This window comes from Salmo trutta, chromosome 36, assembly GCF_901001165.1.
Source record: "Salmo trutta chromosome 36, fSalTru1.1, whole genome shotgun sequence".
Lineage (NCBI taxonomy): Eukaryota > Metazoa > Chordata > Actinopteri > Salmoniformes > Salmonidae > Salmo > Salmo trutta.
In genome coordinates, this window is record NC_042992.1 from 29,015,598 (window position 1) to 29,033,728 (window position 18,131).

At 44.5% G+C, this 18,131-nt stretch overlaps 1 protein-coding gene across 7 annotated transcripts in view; it reads right to left on the reverse strand.

Annotated features, from left to right (window-relative positions):
* Positions 1-18,131, reverse strand: part of LOC115175798 (A-kinase anchor protein 9) — a 135,446-nt gene that overhangs the window by 90,691 nt on the left and 26,624 nt on the right. For 5 of the 7 annotated variants that reach the window (XM_029735326.1, XM_029735329.1, XM_029735331.1 and 2 more), the window contains exons 3-9: positions 16,876-16,920; positions 16,248-16,307; positions 15,155-15,304; positions 14,255-14,410; positions 6,160-6,357; positions 3,013-5,871; positions 1,453-1,539 (exon numbers count right to left, since the gene is read on the reverse strand). In XM_029735326.1, coding sequence (XP_029591186.1) covers positions 1,453-1,539; positions 3,013-5,871; positions 6,160-6,357; positions 14,255-14,410; positions 15,155-15,304; positions 16,248-16,307; positions 16,876-16,920 — 3,555 coding nt within the window. Of the gene's footprint in view, positions 1-1,452; positions 1,540-2,084; positions 2,097-3,012; positions 5,872-6,159; positions 6,358-14,254; positions 14,411-15,154; positions 15,305-16,247; positions 16,308-16,875; positions 16,921-18,131 lie in introns of those variants that run through there. The other 2 variants (XM_029735330.1, XM_029735332.1) reach the window with 2 other exon arrangements.

Sequence of the window (18,131 nt, forward strand, 5' to 3'; positions counted from 1 at the left end):
GTCATGGTGTGGGGTCGCACAGCCCTCCATGTGCTCGCCAGAGGTAGCCTGACTGCCATTAGGTACCGAGATGAGATCCTCAGACCCCTTGTGAGGCCATATACTAGTGCGGTTGGCCCTGGGTTTCTCTTAATGCAAGACAATGCTAGACCTCATGTGGCTGAAGTGTGTCAGCAGTTCCTGCAAGAGGAAGGCATTGATGCTATGGACTGGCCCGCCCGTTCCCCAGACCTGAATCCAATTGAGCACATCTGGGACATCATGTCTCGCTCCATCCACCAACGCCACGTTGCACCACAGACTGTCCAGGAGTTGGCGGATGCTTTAGTCCAGGTCTGGGAGGAGATCCCTCAGGAGACCATCCGCCACCTCATCAGGAGCATGCCCAGGCGTTGTAGGGAGGTCATACAGGTACGTGGAGGCCACACACACTACTGAGCCTCATTTTGGCTTGTTTTAAGGACATTACATCAAAGTTGGATGAGCCTGTAGTGTGGTTTTCCACTTTAATTTTGAGTGTGACTCTAAATCCAGACCGCCATGGGTTGATAAATTGGATTTCCATTGATTATTTTTGTGTGATTTTGTTGTCAGCACATTCAACTATGTAAAGAAAAAAGTATTTAATAAGATTATTTCATTCATTCAGATCTAGGATGTGTTATTTTAGTGTTCCCTTTATTTTTTTGAGCAGTGTATAATGGACAGTCCATCCAGCACCTTGTTTGAATGAGAATGCCTGTTTCCCTGATTCAGATTTTATAAGTGAGACAGGGGGGAGCACCTGGGCTTTAGCACAACAAATGAGGGGCCAGCTATTATCCATTCTTCAGCCAACAATACAATGGGGAGCTGGCAAGGGTTTTCGCCCGCCCGTGGATGGATGTGTAAATGCAGATGTGTTGCAGCTACACTCGCGTGAAATTGTGATTTTCTTTTATTTTGATGACAGTGCATTTTGCTGTGCACAGTGCGTTTTTGTGTTGATTGGTAACACTGTTGTTTTCATAATGCTTTGTCAGACAGCAATTGATACAACCCATTTATGCACTTATACTGTAAATATTACAGGAGGACATCAAATTGATCAAATGTATGTCAAGCAAATGCCTGGTAGCCTAATGCATGTAGCTATGTAGAATATGACCCTGTTCTTTAGCAAATACTGCTATGAAACAGAGGTTGAATATTATTAGCACAGTCTGGGCAGTACAACACTTGCTGACACAATAACAACCAAGCATATGACTCTTGAAAATATAAATCGGTGACAAAAGAAAAGCTTTGCCTTTCATCACAGTCTTACTACTGGGTGCCCATAGTTTCTCTATGAAGCTTTGCCACCTGTTGATTGACCTTCCCAACTCAGTGTACTACTCTCTGATGGATCAAAGGCAGCCACTCAGGCCGGAGCTAAAAGCACAGGCGGATGTGAGCTCAGGTGACATTTACATGCTCTATGGTCTCGTTGTCCCTGTCGTCCTCCTCTCGCTTCGCTACATGGTCTGCCCGACACTCCATCCCATCTACTCTCTTCCCCTGAAAAGAGGAGAAAAGGTAACCATTGTAACAAGAGTTTAAACATGTGAATATAAAACACATGTTAACAGTGTTGATGAGGTCTGGCGACAACGCGTATGGCATAAAACACAATGAAGCGCTTACTGAGAAGGCCACACTGTAAACATTAAGGCAGCTTCGGAAGCATTTCACAACACCTTTTATTAACAATTCATTAACAGCAATGAATACTATGTCATCTCAAATATGGAGGTGTACTTCACTTGCACACAGTACTGATACCAAGAACAAGAGGCAATATCACCATTAAGTAGTTTTTATAAAGTCATTTATAAATATTGATGTAAATGTTGCTTATGAAGATGCTCATGAAGATGCTACTGTGTGTAGTCTATTAAGGGGTCCTTCCCAGTAAGAGAAACTGAACATAATGTGGTGCACTGATGCAAGATGAGGTACAAATGCTGTGCATCTTTGACAATGCTCTACTGAGGTGAAGCCTTGGACATGTATAATACAGGTGAGACACATATGAGTGGCAGTGACATAAAATGACTTCTCACCTTCGAGCACTTACTCCCTGCAGGACGGAAAGAAACTACAATGTATACATTTCTCTACATAAAAGCAAAGAAGTTCTTCAGCGAGAGAAAGATATTCATGAAAGATAACGACGTACGCTTCATGTCTTTTCATGGCTCTTTTTAATCTTTGAAGAGCCTAGTTGTCACGGAATATAATTCTTACATAACAGCTTGAGTAAAGCTCGGTGATTTCAGCGTAATAATTTAAACGATCTGAAAATGTTACGTGGAGTGTCAATACTCTGTGTGTTTATGCAACAGGCTCTCTGTGCATTGAACCAATTGACGCTCCCCCTTCAGCTTCTCCTGCTTTACAATGAGTGGTATGTGTGGCCTGACAACCATAGACAAAATATTGAGCCTATTTTTACCTAAGGGTGTACTTATGTTATTCACTGCCTATGAGAGCCAGCATCTGTCAGGTGCTTTGTAATCAAGCCTATCAATCACTAGAGTCACAGGCTGAATGAAAGAAAAAAAAAAAACATCAGTGCTAGAACAGGCAAACCTCACCTCAGCCAGGTTTTTAAATAAGCCTTCGGTTCAGTCTATGCAGCGTATGAATACAGATACCATTCACCAGCATCAAGTAATGATCAACAATTATAAGATTTAACAAGGGACTAATGATACATCGTTATGTAGTACTGGTTGTGAACGTGATCAACTGTTTACCTGGTTATTTCAACAATAGTCAATTATGTATTGAGCATTAACATAAGACGAATGAAAACGCTCTATAAAACATTAACAGTTCAATCGAAAGATTGTTTCATCAGACTTATGAAAAGGCAGGGATTGCGAGAGAGACATAAAAAGACAAAAGGCAAGGCACTTATCGTTTCGGTAGTGGGGGCCATTCCAGCTAAGAGGACTGCAGCAGCAGCTGCTGCGTGCGAATGCCTACCTGCTTCCCAATGTCGTCTCGCTCTCCGTGGTACCCGACGCTGGAGTCCTCCTCCCTGGTCCTCTGCTTTAAGCTCGACGGAACCTGGCTCTCCATCTGAGCCCGCGACTCCCGCTCTCCTGCAGCAGTAGAACCTCCAGCTTTGTTTTTCTCCACCACTTCCTCCTCTCTCTTCTCTTTTGACTGGGCAGAGCTCTGGCGTTTCTTCTTGCCTCGCCGCTGCTGTGTCTTGCGCCTGTCTGACCCAGAGGCTGAAGGCGCTACAGCAGAGCTATGCTCAACAGGTCCCTCCCCCACAGTCGAGACCTGAGATGGGGCTGCAGACGGAGCGAGTGTTTGGCTCTGGTGCCGAGCCTCCGGGGTGTGTCGGAGGCGATATCGCTCTATTTCGGCAGCCTGTAAGGAGGAGCGGAGTACCTCTACCTCCCCTTGGAGAGATTCGATCTGGAGATGATGATCCTTGATGGAGCAAGCTTGGGCTGCAGTCTGAACAGGCTGCTCTCTCTGTTGGAGATGTGCTTGGCTCTGAGCAGCTCTCTCTCCCTCCTCTCTCTGCAGTTCCATCGCTCCCTTTCTCTCCTTCAGAGTCTCCCGCTCTCTTTCGAGCTCTTCCTCAAGGTTTTCGTTTTGGGCGAGGACCTCTTTGTTTTCTCTCTTGACCTGACTGAGCTCTCCTTCCAGCTCATCCAATTCGCCTTCTGTAACAGTCAGCTGCTCGGTAACTTCAGACAGCCTCACAGCCAGTTCCTCCTTTTCTGTCAGAGATACCTTCAGCTTCTCCATGAGCTCAGTAGTGTCTTTCTCTATCGGAGCACCGCCGTTGTCCTCCATTTGGCTATTTTCCTTGATCTCCCTCAGCTCCTGAATCTGCGACTGGAGGCTGGCAAGTTGTGACTCAAACACAAGTGTCCCCTTGAGAATCCTCTCCTCCAACTGCGCCTTTACCTCAACAAGGCACGTATACTCCTCCTTGAGCTCCTGATAGTTCACCTCAAAGTTCTTTTCGGCAAAAGAGAATGTGTTCCTTTGCTTTTCAATCTCCTCTTGCAACTCTACCACTTGTCGCTGCTTTTGTTCATTTTCTATGGTGAGGGATTTACATTTTTTCGTCTTGGACTCCACTTCCTCTTTCATGGCGTTGTTGGTTTCCATCAAAATCCTATTTTCTGACTCCTGCCCCCTCCATTTGTTGTCCCAGCTCGTTTCTCTCTCCTTGGACTCATTTTCCAGCAACTCATTCTTTTTCAACAGCATTTGGATTTCCCTTTCCATTCTGACACTTTCTTCTCCACCCTTTCTCAGTTCCTCAACCTCCAACTGAAGTTCCTTGAGTTGCGCCACCAGCTCTTCGGCTTTTGAGCTGTGCAGTGCCATCTTTAGGTCGTCTTTCAGTGCAACAATTTGGTGTAACAGCTCGTCCCGCTTGACCTCGTAACCGTTCCGCAGTTCCTCCAGGGCTCGGCTGTGCCGAATGGATGCCTCGTTGAGAAGGTTCTCAACATTGAGATGGCTTTCCCTCTGTAGGTCCTCCCGAAGGAGAATGAGCTCCTCCTCGTGGCTGAAGAGGAGCTGTGTCCTCAGCCTCTCCAGTTCCGACTCCTGTGACTCTGCCATGCGGTCCAGCACCGCGTCCTTTTCACGCTCCATCATCTCCAGTTTGATCTTGTAGTTGGTTGTCTCTGACTCATGCTTGGCCTCAATCTCTTCTGCAGACTCTGCAGCAGCGGCTAGCTGGGCCTTCAGGTCATTGATGGTTTCCTGGAAGCGCTGCAGCTCACCCCGACAACGCTCATGGACAGCAAAGTTCTGGGAGGCCTGCTCCATTTTGGCATGTGCTGAGCGGAGGTCCTGGAGCAGGTCAGTCACCTGACCCTGGAGGTTGAGCTTCTCCTGCGCCACCTGGGTCAGATCCTGTCTGGCCTTCTCATGAAGAGCCTGGGCCTCTTGGAGCCTCTGCTGAAGCTCTGCGATCTTGCCCTTATGCTCGATCCCCACTTCGGGACTGGGGCTGGGTGCGGGTTGCTGAGCTCTTAGAAGTGCTAGATCTTCGCGATGCTGCTCCGTGACCCGCTCCAGGGCCGCAGAGTGCTGCAAGCGAAGTTCTAGCTTCATCTGGACGATCTGCTCACCGTACATCTCATCTAGCTCTGCCCGAAGATGCTCCAGCCTGCGGGCTGAGTCCTCCTCCATTCTCTGGAGGGTGTCGCTCTCTGACAGGCTCCCCTGATGGAATCGCTTCTGGAGATCTTCCACAGTGCCCATTAGCTGCTGGATTTCACTGGAGGACATCCGCTCCTTCTGCCTAGAGGCTGAGAGTTCGCACCTGCACGACTCCAACTCATCCCTACAGCTATCCAACTCACCCTTACTGCGCTCCAGCTCAACCCTACAGCTATCCAGCTCACCCTTACTGCTCTCCAATTCAACCCTACAGCTACCCAACTCACACTTACTGCCCTCCAGCTCAACCCTACAGCTATCCAACTCACTCTTAGTGCTCTCTAAGTCCCTCTTACAGTTATCCAAGTCACTCTTACAGCTCTCCAGCTCTTGAGCCTTTGAGGACATTTGTTGGTTGAGGCCGTTTAAGCATTTCTCAGAGGCCGTCAACTCACCCTTTAGCTGGTGGAGGGAGAAGTCATGTTCTGACATGACTCTCTCTTGCTCGGCAATCAGCAGTTCTTTCTCGTTCATCTTCTGTGCAAAAGTCTCCTCAGTCATCCTTCCCACCTGTGTAAGCTCCACCTTGAGCATGGTCAGTGTACGCTCATGTTCTGTTATTATTGCAGTTTGTTCCGAAATCAGCAGGTCTTTCTCATTTAACCTTTGTGCAAATGATTCTTCTGTTCTTCTCCCCACCTGTAAGGGAAAAGTAAGAATTAGACATAGGTAAAATGTCAAATATAATTAAAGTCTCATACTAAAACGGTTTAAATAAAACTTCTACAAAACAGCCCTTAAACAAAATGATGTTTTTGTAAGGTAATAAGCTAATAATAGCAAGAAATGTAATCAGATTTCAAAATGCACCCTGTAATCAACCACCTATAAAAGAGATCCATTGAATAGATTAATACATTTCATACAAGCAGACGTTTTCACCTGAATGACAGGCATTGACTAACACCAACTACGCAGCCGCCTCACCATCTCAGCCTCGTTGAGCCGGTGCTGGAGCTGGCTGACATGCAGCAGCTGCTCCTTGCTCATCATTTGGTGCCCTCTGACCTGGCTATCCATCTCCTCCAGCTGCTGCTGGTATTGGACGAGCTGCTGCTTGGCCTGCAGGAGGTCCTGTGCTGTGCTGCTGTGGCTGGTGTTCCTCAGTGTCTCGCCTGCCTGCAGCTGTCAATCAAACCAGAGGGTGTTCATGTTCCCGTGGAAATTGGGGAAAACAACAATATCACCACCACATCTGTTGTATAATTATTAGAAGGGTAATAAAATCCATTAAATGTTGATAGAGAAGGGAAAAGCTTGAGACAGAATAAGATTGCATAGGACTAGCACAGGTATGTCTAACCTGGAGTTGCAAAATTCTAGTAACTTTCCCCAAATTCCCCGGTTTTCCAAAAATCCCAGTTGGAGGATTCACAGAATTCTGCTTTTCCCCCAACTGTTTACAGGAATATCCCAACAAGGTTCTCTGGAAAACCTGGGAAAGATACTGAAATTTTACAAACGCCCGATGGGACTCCCAATCACAGCCGGTTGTGATACAGCCGGGAATCGAACCTGGGGCTGTAGTGGCGCCTCTAGCACTGAGTTGCAGTGCCTTAGACTGCTGCGTCACTCGGGAGCCCCTTCCTTAGGAATGCTTTTCTAACAGTCTTGAAAGAGTTCCCACATATGCTGAGCACTTGTTGGCTGCTTTTCCTTCACTCTGCGGTCCAACTCATCCCAAACCATCTCAATTGGGTTGCGGTTGGGTGATTGTGGAGGCCAGGTCATCTGATGCAGCACACCACCACTCTCCTTCTTGGTTGAATAGCCCTTACATAGCCTAGAGGTGTGTTTTGGGTCATTGTCCTGTTGAAAAATAAATGATAGTCCCACTAAGCGCAAACCAGATGAGATGGCGTATTGCTGCAGAATGCTGTGGTAGCCATGCTGGTTAAGTGTGCCTTGAACTCTAAATAAATCACTGACAGTGTCACCAGCAAAGCACACCCACACCATCACAACTCCTCCGTGCGTCACTGTGGGAACCACACATGCGGAGATCATCCGTTCACCTACTCCGCATCTCACAAAAGACACGGGTTGGAACCAAAATCTCAAATTTGGACTCATCAGACCAAAGGACAGATTTCCACCAGTCTAATGTCCATTGCTCGTGTTTCTTGGTCCAAGAAAGTCTATTCTTATTGGTGTCCTTTAGTAGTGGTTTCTTTGCAGCAATTTCGCCATGATGGCCTGATTCACGCAGTCTCCTCTGAACAGTTGATGTTGAGATGTGCGTTACTTGAACCCATTTATTTGGCCTGCAATCTGAGGTACAGTTAACTCTAATGAACGTATCCTCTGCAGCAGAGATAACTCTGGGTCTTCCTGTCCTGCGGCGGTCCTCATGAGAACCAGTTTCATCATAGCGTTTGATGATTTTTGCTTCCTGCAAGCACTTTAAGAATCTTTCAAAGTTCCTGAAATTTTCCGCATTGTCTGACCATGTCTTAAAGTAATGGACTGTTGTTACTCTTTGTTTATTTGAGCTGTTCTTGCCATAATATGAACTTGTTTTTTTACCAAATAGGGCTATCTTCTGTACACCAACCCTACCTTGTCACAACACAACTGATTGGCTCAAACGCATTAAGTCAAGAAAATCCATCAATTAACTTTTAACAAGGCACACCTGTTAATTGAAATGCATTCCAGGTGACTAACTCATGAAGCTGGTTGAGAGAATGCCAAGAGTATGCAAAGCTATCATCAAGGCAAAGGGTGGCGAAACAATATATTTAGATTTGTTTAACCTGTCTGGGCTAGTGGGCAGTATTTTCACGGCCGGATGAAAAACGTACCCAATATAAACAGGTTACTACTCTGGCCCAGAAACTAGAATATGCATATTATTAGTAGATTTGGATAGAAAACACACTAAAGTTTCTAAAACTGTTTGAATGGTGTCTGTGAGTATAACAGAACTCATATGGCAGGCAAAAACCTGAGAAAATTCAAGCAGGAAGTGGAAAGTCTGAGAATTGTAGTAGTTCTTTTGATTCTCTATCAAAGCTACAGTGTCTGTCGGGTGAAGTTGCACTTCCTAAGGCTTCCATTGGCTGTCTAAAGCCTTCAGAAAGTGGTTTGAGCATTCTCCTGTCACTGGGCAGATAATAGGAGCTCATTCACTGAGTGGTCTGCCTGGCAACAAAGGGATTGGATATGAGCCGTCACGTGAGCATGCCGTTCCTTCTTTTTCTTCTTGAATGAATATGCTATTGTCCGGTTGGAATATTACCGCAATTCTACGTTAAAAATACCATAAAGATTGATTTTAAACAGCATTTGACATGCTTCTAAGTACTGTAATGGAACATTTTGACTTTTCGTCTCTCGTTCCGCGCTCGCGCATTATGCCTTTGGATAAGTGATCTTTATGCACGAACAAAACGGAGGTATTTGTACATAAATATGGATTATTTTGAACAAAAACAACATTTCTTGTGGAAGTAGCAGTCCTGGGAGTGCATTCTGACAAAGATCAGCAAAGGTAAGAGAATATTTCTAATACTAATTCTGAGTTTAGGTTGCCCGGAACTTGGCGGGTGTCTGAATAGCTCACCATGATGGCAGAGCTATGTACTCAAAATATTGAAAAATGTGCTTTCTCCGTAAAGCCATTTTAAAATCTGACACAGCGGTTGCATATCTATAATTCTTAAAATAATTGTTATATATTTTGTCAACGTTTATGATGAGTATTTTTGTAAATTGATGTGACGTTTTGGTGGGAATACATTTTCTGAACATCACGCACCAATGTAAAATGCTGTTTTTGGATATAAATATGAACTTTATCGAACAAAACATACATGTATTGTGTAACATAATGTCCTAGGAGTTTCATCTGATAAAGATTGTCAAAGGTTAGTGCTTCATTTAGCTGTGTTTTGGGTTTTATCGACACATGTCCTTGCTTGGAAAATGGCTGTGTGATTATTTTGGGCTATGTACTCTAACATAATCTAATGTTTTGCTTTCGCTGTAAAGCCTTTTTGAAATCGGACAATGTGGTTACGTCAAGAAGAAGTGTATTTTTAAAATGGTGTAAAATAGTTGTATGTTTGAGAAAGTTGAATTATAACATTTTGTTCTTTTTGAATTTGCCGCCCTGATATTTCACTGGCTGTGTCCCGCAGGTGTATAGAAGTTAACTTTTTTGGTTACTACATGATTCCATTTGTTATTTCCTAGTTAAGTCTTCACTATTATTCTACAATGTAGAAAATAGTAAAATATTGAAAAACCCTGGAATGAGTAGGTGTCCCCAAACTATGGACTGGTACTGTACATGTGACCCGTTTCAGGAAACTAGGCACATGTCGCAAGTCCCGACTTCACAGGTGAGCAATTTTAACGTCTTCATTTTTTTAAAAATCAAAATGTGTTTTTTGGTAGATATGCCATCTGGAACATGTGAACTTTCATGTGCCTTAATTACAAACTTGTATGAAAACTGTAAATTCGAATAAAATTGTTAAATTACGAGCCTTGTTGGTTAAGCCACAGAAAAATGCAGCAACCTTCCCACTAGCCATGATTGGCTGAGATAATGAGTGGGCTGGACAAGCTGAGAGAGGAGAGAGGATTGGTTTGCCATATAGAGGGCTTCTGTCTATTTGAGCTGGTCAGTCTGATGGTAATCCAGTCAAACGCTGCTTTTTTTTTCTTTTTTTTTAAACGTATCGTGTAGTGGAGCTGCATAAGTGTTTCTCTCAACTTTCTGGAGGATCGAGTTTTGAAATTAGTGGAATTAGATTTAATGATAGCTAAAGAGATGGTGTACTGTTAGCTAGCTAGCTAACTTTAGCTGGCTGGCTCCCTAGCTAAAGTTGTGTAGTATTCGTATCCCAGAACCATTTGCTTTGCTAGTTAGAGCCTAATGTTAGCTAGCTAGCATTGAATCTGGTTGGTTAGCTCCCAGCAGATTCATGCAGGGTAGTATGGACATGATTTGGCACTGTGTTCATTGTTGTTTAACTAGCTAACATTAGCTGGCTGGCTCGTTAGCTAACGTTACGTGATGCGTGTGATCTTACATGTCGTTTACCTAGCTAGGTTCTTGTTAACCTAGCTAGCTAGCGAGCTAGATACATGTGTTAAGCTAAAGTGTACAACACCCTTTGAATATGGCCGGTGACAGTAAACGTCAACAAAAAAGCTAAATGAAATTGTTGCCAGCAGAGCTCATTAGACTGTTTTCATGTTATCCAGGAGGTAAACAAATCATCGGCCAGAGCGCCAAGTGTGCGCTCTGAACGCTCCGAGAGCGAAACGAGATGGGTGGGGCTAAAGCTTAAGACGGTGTGAACGATGCTGAATGGGAGTAGACAAAGAGCTCTTCACTAGATACCAAAACAGTCAAAGGTCATTTTCTCAAAAGTGAGTTTATCATCAACTTTCAAAGCAGAATTACTTTGGAGTACAATAGGCTGAGAGAGGCTGGACTGAAGGCATGTAGGCCTGTTGTAAGGCAGGTCCTCACCAGACATCACCGGCAACAACGTCGCCTATGGGCACAAACCCAGCTCAAAAATGTAGTGTACAATATACCATTTTGTAGCTCTGAGTCTCTACTTTTATCCAATGTAAAAAGCACTATTTCAAATTTTGTTACATAAGACCAAATCCAGGTGGTAAGTCACATATACATACATAAACTCTTTTTCAGGACCCGGTCTTTCAAAGATAATTTGTCAAAATCCAAATAACTTCACAGATCTTCATTGTAAAGGGTTTGAACACTGTTTCCCATGCTTATTCAATGTACCATAAACAATTAATTAACATACACCTGTGGAACGGTCATTAAGACACTAACAGCTTACAGACAGTAGGCAATTAAGGTCACAGTTATGAAAACTTTGGACACTAAAGAGGCCTTTCTACTGACTCTAAAAAACACCAAAAGAAAGATGCCCAGGGTCCCTGCTCATCTGCGTGAACGTGCCTTAGGCATGCTGCAAGGAGGCATGAGGACTGCAGATGTGACCAGGGCAATAAATTGCAATGTCCGTACTGTGAGACGCCTAAGACAGCGCTACAGGGAGCCAGGACGGACAGCTGATCGTCCTCGCAGTGGCAGACCATGTGTAACAACACCTGCACAGAATCGGTACATCCGAATATCACACCTGCGGGACAGGTACAGGATGGCAACAACAACTGCCCGAGTTACACCAGGAACGCACAATCCCTCCATCAGTGCTCAGACTGTCCGCAATAGGCTGAGAGAGGCTGGACTGAGGGCTTGTAGGCCTGTTGTGAGGCAGGTCCTCACCAGACATCACCGGGCAACAACGTCGCCTATGGGCACAAACCCCCCATCGCTGGACCAGACAGGACTGGCAAAAAGTGCTCTTCACTGACGAGTCGCAGTTTTGTCTCACCGGGGGTGATGGTCGGATTCGCATGTATCGTCGAAGGAATGAGCGTTACACCGAGGCCTGTACTCTGGAGCGGGATCGATTTGAAGGTGGAGGGTCCGTCATGGTTTGGGGCGGTGTCACAGCATCATCGGACTGCACTTGTTGTCATTGCAGGCAATCTCAACGCTCATCCTGACATGACCCTCCAGCATGACAATGCCACCAGCCATACTGCTCGTTCTGTGCGTGATTTCCTGCAAGACATGAATGTCAGTGTTCTGCAATGGCCAGCGAAGAGCCCGGCTCTCAATCCCATTGAGCACGTCTGGGACCTGTTGGATCGGAGGGTGAGGGCTAGGGCCATTCCCCCCAGAAATGTCCAGGAACTTGCAGGTGCCTTGGTGATCCCTCCTGTCTCAGCCTCCAGTATTTATGCTGCAGTAGTTTATGTGTCGGGGGGCTAGGGTCAGTCTGTTACATCTGGAGTATTCTCTTGTCTTATCCGGTGTCCTGTGTGAATGTAAATATGCTCTCTCTAATTCTCTCTTTCTTTCTTTCTTTCTTTCTCTCGGAGGACCTGAGCCCTAGGACTACCTGGCATGATGACTCCTTGCTGTCCCCAGTCCACCTGGCCATGCTGCTGCTCCAGTTTCAACTGTTCTGCCTGCGGCTACGGAACCCTGACCTGTTCACCGGACGTGCTTGTTGCACCCTCGACAATTACTATGATTATTATTATTTGACCATGCTGGTCATTTACGAACATTTTAACATCTTGACCATGTTCTGTTATAATATCCACCCGGCACAGCCAGAAGAGGACTGGCCACCCCTCATAGCCTGGTTCCTCTCTAGGTTTCTTCCTAGGTTTTTGGCCTTTCTCAGGAGTTTTTCCTAGGGAGTTTTTCCCAGCCACCGTGCTTCTTTCACATGCATTGCTTGCTGTTTGGGGTTTTAGGCTGGGTTTCTGTACAGCACTTTGAGATTTCAGCTGATGTACGAAGGGCTATATAAATAAATTTGATTTGATTTGATTTTGGTGGAAGAGTGGGGTAACATCTCACAGCAAGAACTGGCAAATCTGGTGCAGTCCATGAGGAGATGCACTGCAGTTCTTAATGCAGCTGGTGGCCACACCAGATACTGACTGTTACTTTTGATTTTGACCCCCCCACCCCCACCCCCTTTGTTCAGGGACACATTTTTACATTTCTGTTAGTCACATGTCTGTGGAACTATTTACACATGTTATGTTTGCTGAAAATAAACGCAGTTGACAGTTTCTTTTTTTGCTGAGTTTACACACACACTACTGTTGAAAAGTTTGGGGTCACTTAGAAAATGTCCTTGTTTTTGAAAGAAGAGCTCATTTTTTTGTCCATTAAAATAACATCAAATTGATCAGAAATACAGTGTAGGCATTGTTAATGTTGTAAATGACTATCATTTTTTTATGGAATATCTACATAGGCGTACAGATGCCCATTATCAACAACCATCACTCCTGTGTTCCAATGGCATGTTGTGTTAGCTAATCTAAGTTTATAATTTTAAAAGGCTAATTGATCATTAGAAAACAGTGTCTAGTTTGAGAAACGGACGCCACAAGTCCTCAACTGGCAGCTTCAATAAATAGTACCTGCAAAACACCAGTCTCAACGTCAACAGTGAAGAGGCGACTCCGGGATGCTGGCCTTCTAGGCAGAGTTGCAAAGAAATAGCCATATATCAGACTGGTCAATAAAAATAAAATGTTAAGATGGGCAAAAAAACACTGACAGAGGAACTCTGCCTAGAAGGCCAGCATCCCAGAGTCGCCTCTTCACTGTTGACGTTGAGACTGGTGTTTTGCGGGTACTATTTAATAAAGCTGCCAGTTGAGGACTTGAGGCATCCGTTTCTCAAACTAGACACTAATGTACTTGTCCTCTTGCTCAATTGTGCACCAGGGCCTCCCACTCCTCTTTCTATTCTGGTTAGAGCCAGTTTGTGCTGTTCTGTGAAGGGAGTAGTACACAGCGTTTTATGAGATCTTCAGTTTCTTGACAATTTCTCGCATGGAATAGCCTTCATTTCTCAGAACAAGAATAGACTGACGAGTTTCAGAAGAAAGTGCTTTGTTTCTGGCCATTTTGAGCCTGTAATAGAACCCACAGATGCTGATGTCCAGATACTCAACTAGTCTAAAGGCCAATTTTATTGCTTCTTTAATCAGGACAACACTTTTCAGCTGTGCTAACATAATTGCAAAAGGGTTTTCTAATGATCAATTAGCCTTTTAAATGATAAACTTGGATTAGCTAACAATGTGCCATTGGAACACAGGAGTGATGGTTGCTGATAATGGGCCTTGGTACGCCTATGTAGATATTCCATAAAAAAAAAATTAAAAAATCTGCTGTTTCCACCTACAATAGTCATTTACAACAATGTCTACACTGTATTTCTGATCGATTTGATGTTATTTTAAAATGGACAATTTTTTTTGCTTTTCTTTTAAAAACAAGGACATTTCTAAGTGACCCCAAACTTTTGAACGGTAGTGTACATACAAATTAACACCTGCCTAATCTTGTTTTCTTCTTGTATTATAGACTAGGGTGGGATAATATGGTATAGTGTAGTGTATAGACTAGACAAGAATGTCTTACCTGCTGGAACTGAATGTGCAGTTTTTGGCTCTGCTCAGTCATCTCCAGGAACTCCCTCATGACCTCGTCCTTCTCTTTGCGAGACTGCTGCAGATTGGCTGTGAGTTGGGTGATGATGCCATCTCGCTGCTTTAAGGCAGCCTTGAAGTCCTGCAGCTGGAGGAGGAAAAGAAGTGCAGTGTGTATAACTTGTATAATAAACATCAGTGATTCACAAGTCACACTTTAGTATGACAAAGAAAACAGTACACTGGCATGACTTGATAAAGACAAAATGTGGTCTCAACAACAGAAGTAGCTAGTTGTGATATTTAAGGGTAGAGGTGATTTAAAGGAGTATGGGTGGTAATACAACCACCAATCAATGTTTTTAAACCAAACAAGAAAAGGGATGCATTCCATTGAAATGGGAAATACCAACAATAGTTTATATGTACTTGTTACGTGTGTTTGACAATTCACTTGATCGTCACAGAAATATCATGTATTTAAGTAGTAATCTGAATATCAGTATATAAATGCTTAGAAATAGGTTCCTTTACAGATAAGTAGCCCTACACTACTGCAAACAAAACCATACAAATTATTGTAATAGAGAACAACAGAAGTGAAAAAAGGAAAATATTAATCATAACATGAATTTTTAACAGTGACACCTGCTGGGTAGCAAAATTATTATCAATATGAGAGCTGCACCCTCAAAGGAAGGTCAGCCCCTTAGTGTGGGCTCAGCAAGGCCAACCCCTTACGCAATCTGGTTGATGAATTAAGACTGATAAACACACACTACAACAAATGTTAATGTTTCATGAACATTGCAGATGACAGGTGAAGCAGGTTATCTACTATTTTCTAACTACCAATCTTAATTCCTTCATACATACACAGAGTGCATATTACCTGTTGTACCCCCTCTGAGCCGAAAGCCATTCTAAATTCCTCCAGCTCTCGGCTCAGCTCCTCTACTGCTAGAGTCTTGGCAGCCAGCTCTTCTTCCATGACCTGTACACTTCCACCCCTCGCCTCCTGCTGAACAGAGCTCACTTCCTCCTGTCGTGGGGGGGGGGGGGGGGGGGGGCAGTGGCTAGATTAGCAATTACCTACCAAAACTGACACAGAATGGAGGGGGAAATGGTAGTTAGCTTAGCATTTAGCTAACCTACAAAACCACCACTGAAGCAATTAGTTAGCATCCAAGGTCGCCACAGAACTGAGGGGAATGGTAGAAATTAACTAGCCAACATCCAAAACTGCCAAAGACCTGGCCACCATTAAAGAGCATGGTGCTGGCAATGGTGCCCTCTTTCGCTTTACCTCTGTACTTCACTACTCTTAGCTTATTCCGTCACACTCCTCCGCATTTTTCTTTCTACCTCGCACTATCTTCTTTTCCTCAGAATGATTTTACTTCTTTACTCTCAAGCAGAAACAGTAAATCAGTGCATTTTTTGTCACTCAGACTCTGTCCCCTCCTTCTCCCTTTTCTCTCTCCCTCCATCCCTCTCTCTTCCTGCCTGCAAATGGCAGGATCACCTGTGTGCAAATGAGCAGCTCTTGCATCCCTGTCCAACGCCCTCTTCTCTAGCAACTTCACCATTCCATCCTCCAATCCCCCCTTTCTACTTCTCTTCCTCCCTCTGTTTTCCTCTTTCTGGTCTGACTTCCAGAGTAATTTACACATCTTAAATGTCAAGCCGCCCCATTCCATACTCCCCATCTCTGCTGTTAAAATGGGGTGTAAAAGTTAAAGTATGACGGCAGCAGCCCACAGACAATGCTGCTGTTGCTGCACTGTAGTTCCTGGCCTTGAATCAAAACCACTTCACAAGCGCACACTGAGGATTCCAGGAGTAGAGAATAAAAAGCAACTTGGTTAGTAAGTTAGTCTGAGGAAAATCTCAGGGTTAGGTCAGAATGCAGTGTGGAGACAGAGCAAAAGTGTTACAGTAAAAAAAGACTGTAGTTTGTTGTCTATTTAATTGTTGTACTGTACCCAGATAAACTCCTTGTAAGTCTCCATTGGGTTCTCGGTCATCTCAAGGCAGCCATTCACCTGTTAATTCACAATACTGTTTGGTAAAGCAGGGAGATTATGGTTCAGCTTCCCATTGTTAATGGTGTACAGAGCACAGAGTGAAGGATGTAATTAAATTTGGAATTTTGGTTCTGTCGTCCATGTCAGGCTTTAAAGTAATGACCGTCGCCTTCTCCAAACCGTTAAACTCGGTGTCACAGGCAAATCTTTTAATGGCGGCTCTGTAGAAGAGGGGAGGGGGTGAGGTGCGACGGGACTACTTTGACTTGTCAAGTTCAGATAAATGCCAGACGGGGACTTGGGGAGCTGAGTGCCTGGCAACAAGCTAGCCAAGTCACATTGTCTGTTCCAAAAGGCAACCTGGGAAAAGGCAGGCCTGTCCAAGGACCTAAGCCCCAAGCTAACACTAATCCTCAATAGCAGAGGACCTTATTAACAGATCTAAGATCAGCTTACCCTCTGTCAAATCTGAACCTTAACCACTAGGGGGAAATAGGGTGATTTGGGTGAACTATCCCTTCAAGTACAGTGTATTAACTCCATTTAAAAGTGTTCTCTGGTGTAAACTACGATGAAGTTAACTCACCTCGGAAGAGTAGTCTTCGGCTGTGGTGGACACTTCACTATCTGGCTGAAATAGGAAACAAGAGTAGGATTCATCAGACCCTGCATGGGGAGGACCATAATAGGCCCCATAATAGTCACCAGTACAAGTGGCCCACACAAACAAGAGGAGGGAATGGGGCCTCCCGAGTGGTGCAGTGGTCTAAATGCTAGAGGCGTCACTACAGATCTGGGTTCGATCCGAGCTGTGTCGCAGCCAGCCGTGGCCGGGAGACCCACGAGGTGGCTCACAATTGGCCCAGCATCGTACGGGTTAGGGGAGGGTTTAGACAGCCGGGATGTCCTTGTCCCATCGCACTCTTGCCTACTTTTATAAGACAGCTCCTTTTCAATGGAATAATGGCCATGATCATTAGAGCCTATTCTAGAGGGGCTAATTCCACTTTACCAAGATTAAAAGTTGGAACACCATGGTGCAAGACGAGGAGAAATGAAATGAGAGCTTTTATTGTCAGAGTTTATGGCCCAGTAGGCCGATAGTTCCTGTGGCGGGCCGGGCGCATGCACGCTGACACGGTCACCAGTTGGACGGTGTTTCTGCCGACACATTGGTACAGCTGGCTTCCGGGTTAAGCGAGCAGTGTGTCAAGAAGCAGTGCGGCTTCTTGACACAGAGGGTGTTTCAGAGGACGCATGTCTCAACCGTCGCCTCTCCTGAGTCCATACGGGAGTTGCAGCGATGGGACAAGACTAACTACCAATTGGATATCACGAAATTCGGGAGAAAAAAGGGGCAAAAAAATAAATACATTTTTAAATATAATTTAAAAAACAAGCATAGGGAAAAACAAAGCTTCAAAGTGCATTAAAACTGATGGACAATAACACAAGTATGCAGTTTAAGCTAAAACAAGCCCATCCTAGGTCAATATTGTGTGTACAGTTAGAATTCTGCTGTTCATGATATGACAAGGCTATTGTTCTCTCATTTCCGATTAGTCTTTGTGCAGCCAGTTCTGGTCAGTTTCGGGAGAAGAACGGGTTAATTATGGCGATGTCAAATGCGGTCTACCCGTTTGACCTACATTCAATGGGGCATTTTGGAAGCATGGGGTGCCACATTCAATCATCGGGTGCAACCTACTTTTATAAGACAGCTCCTTTTCAATGGAATAATGGCCATGATCATTAAAGCCTATTCTAGAGGGGCTAATTTCACTTTAACAAGATTAATAGTTGGAACACCATGGTGCAAGACGAGGAGAAATGAAATGAGAG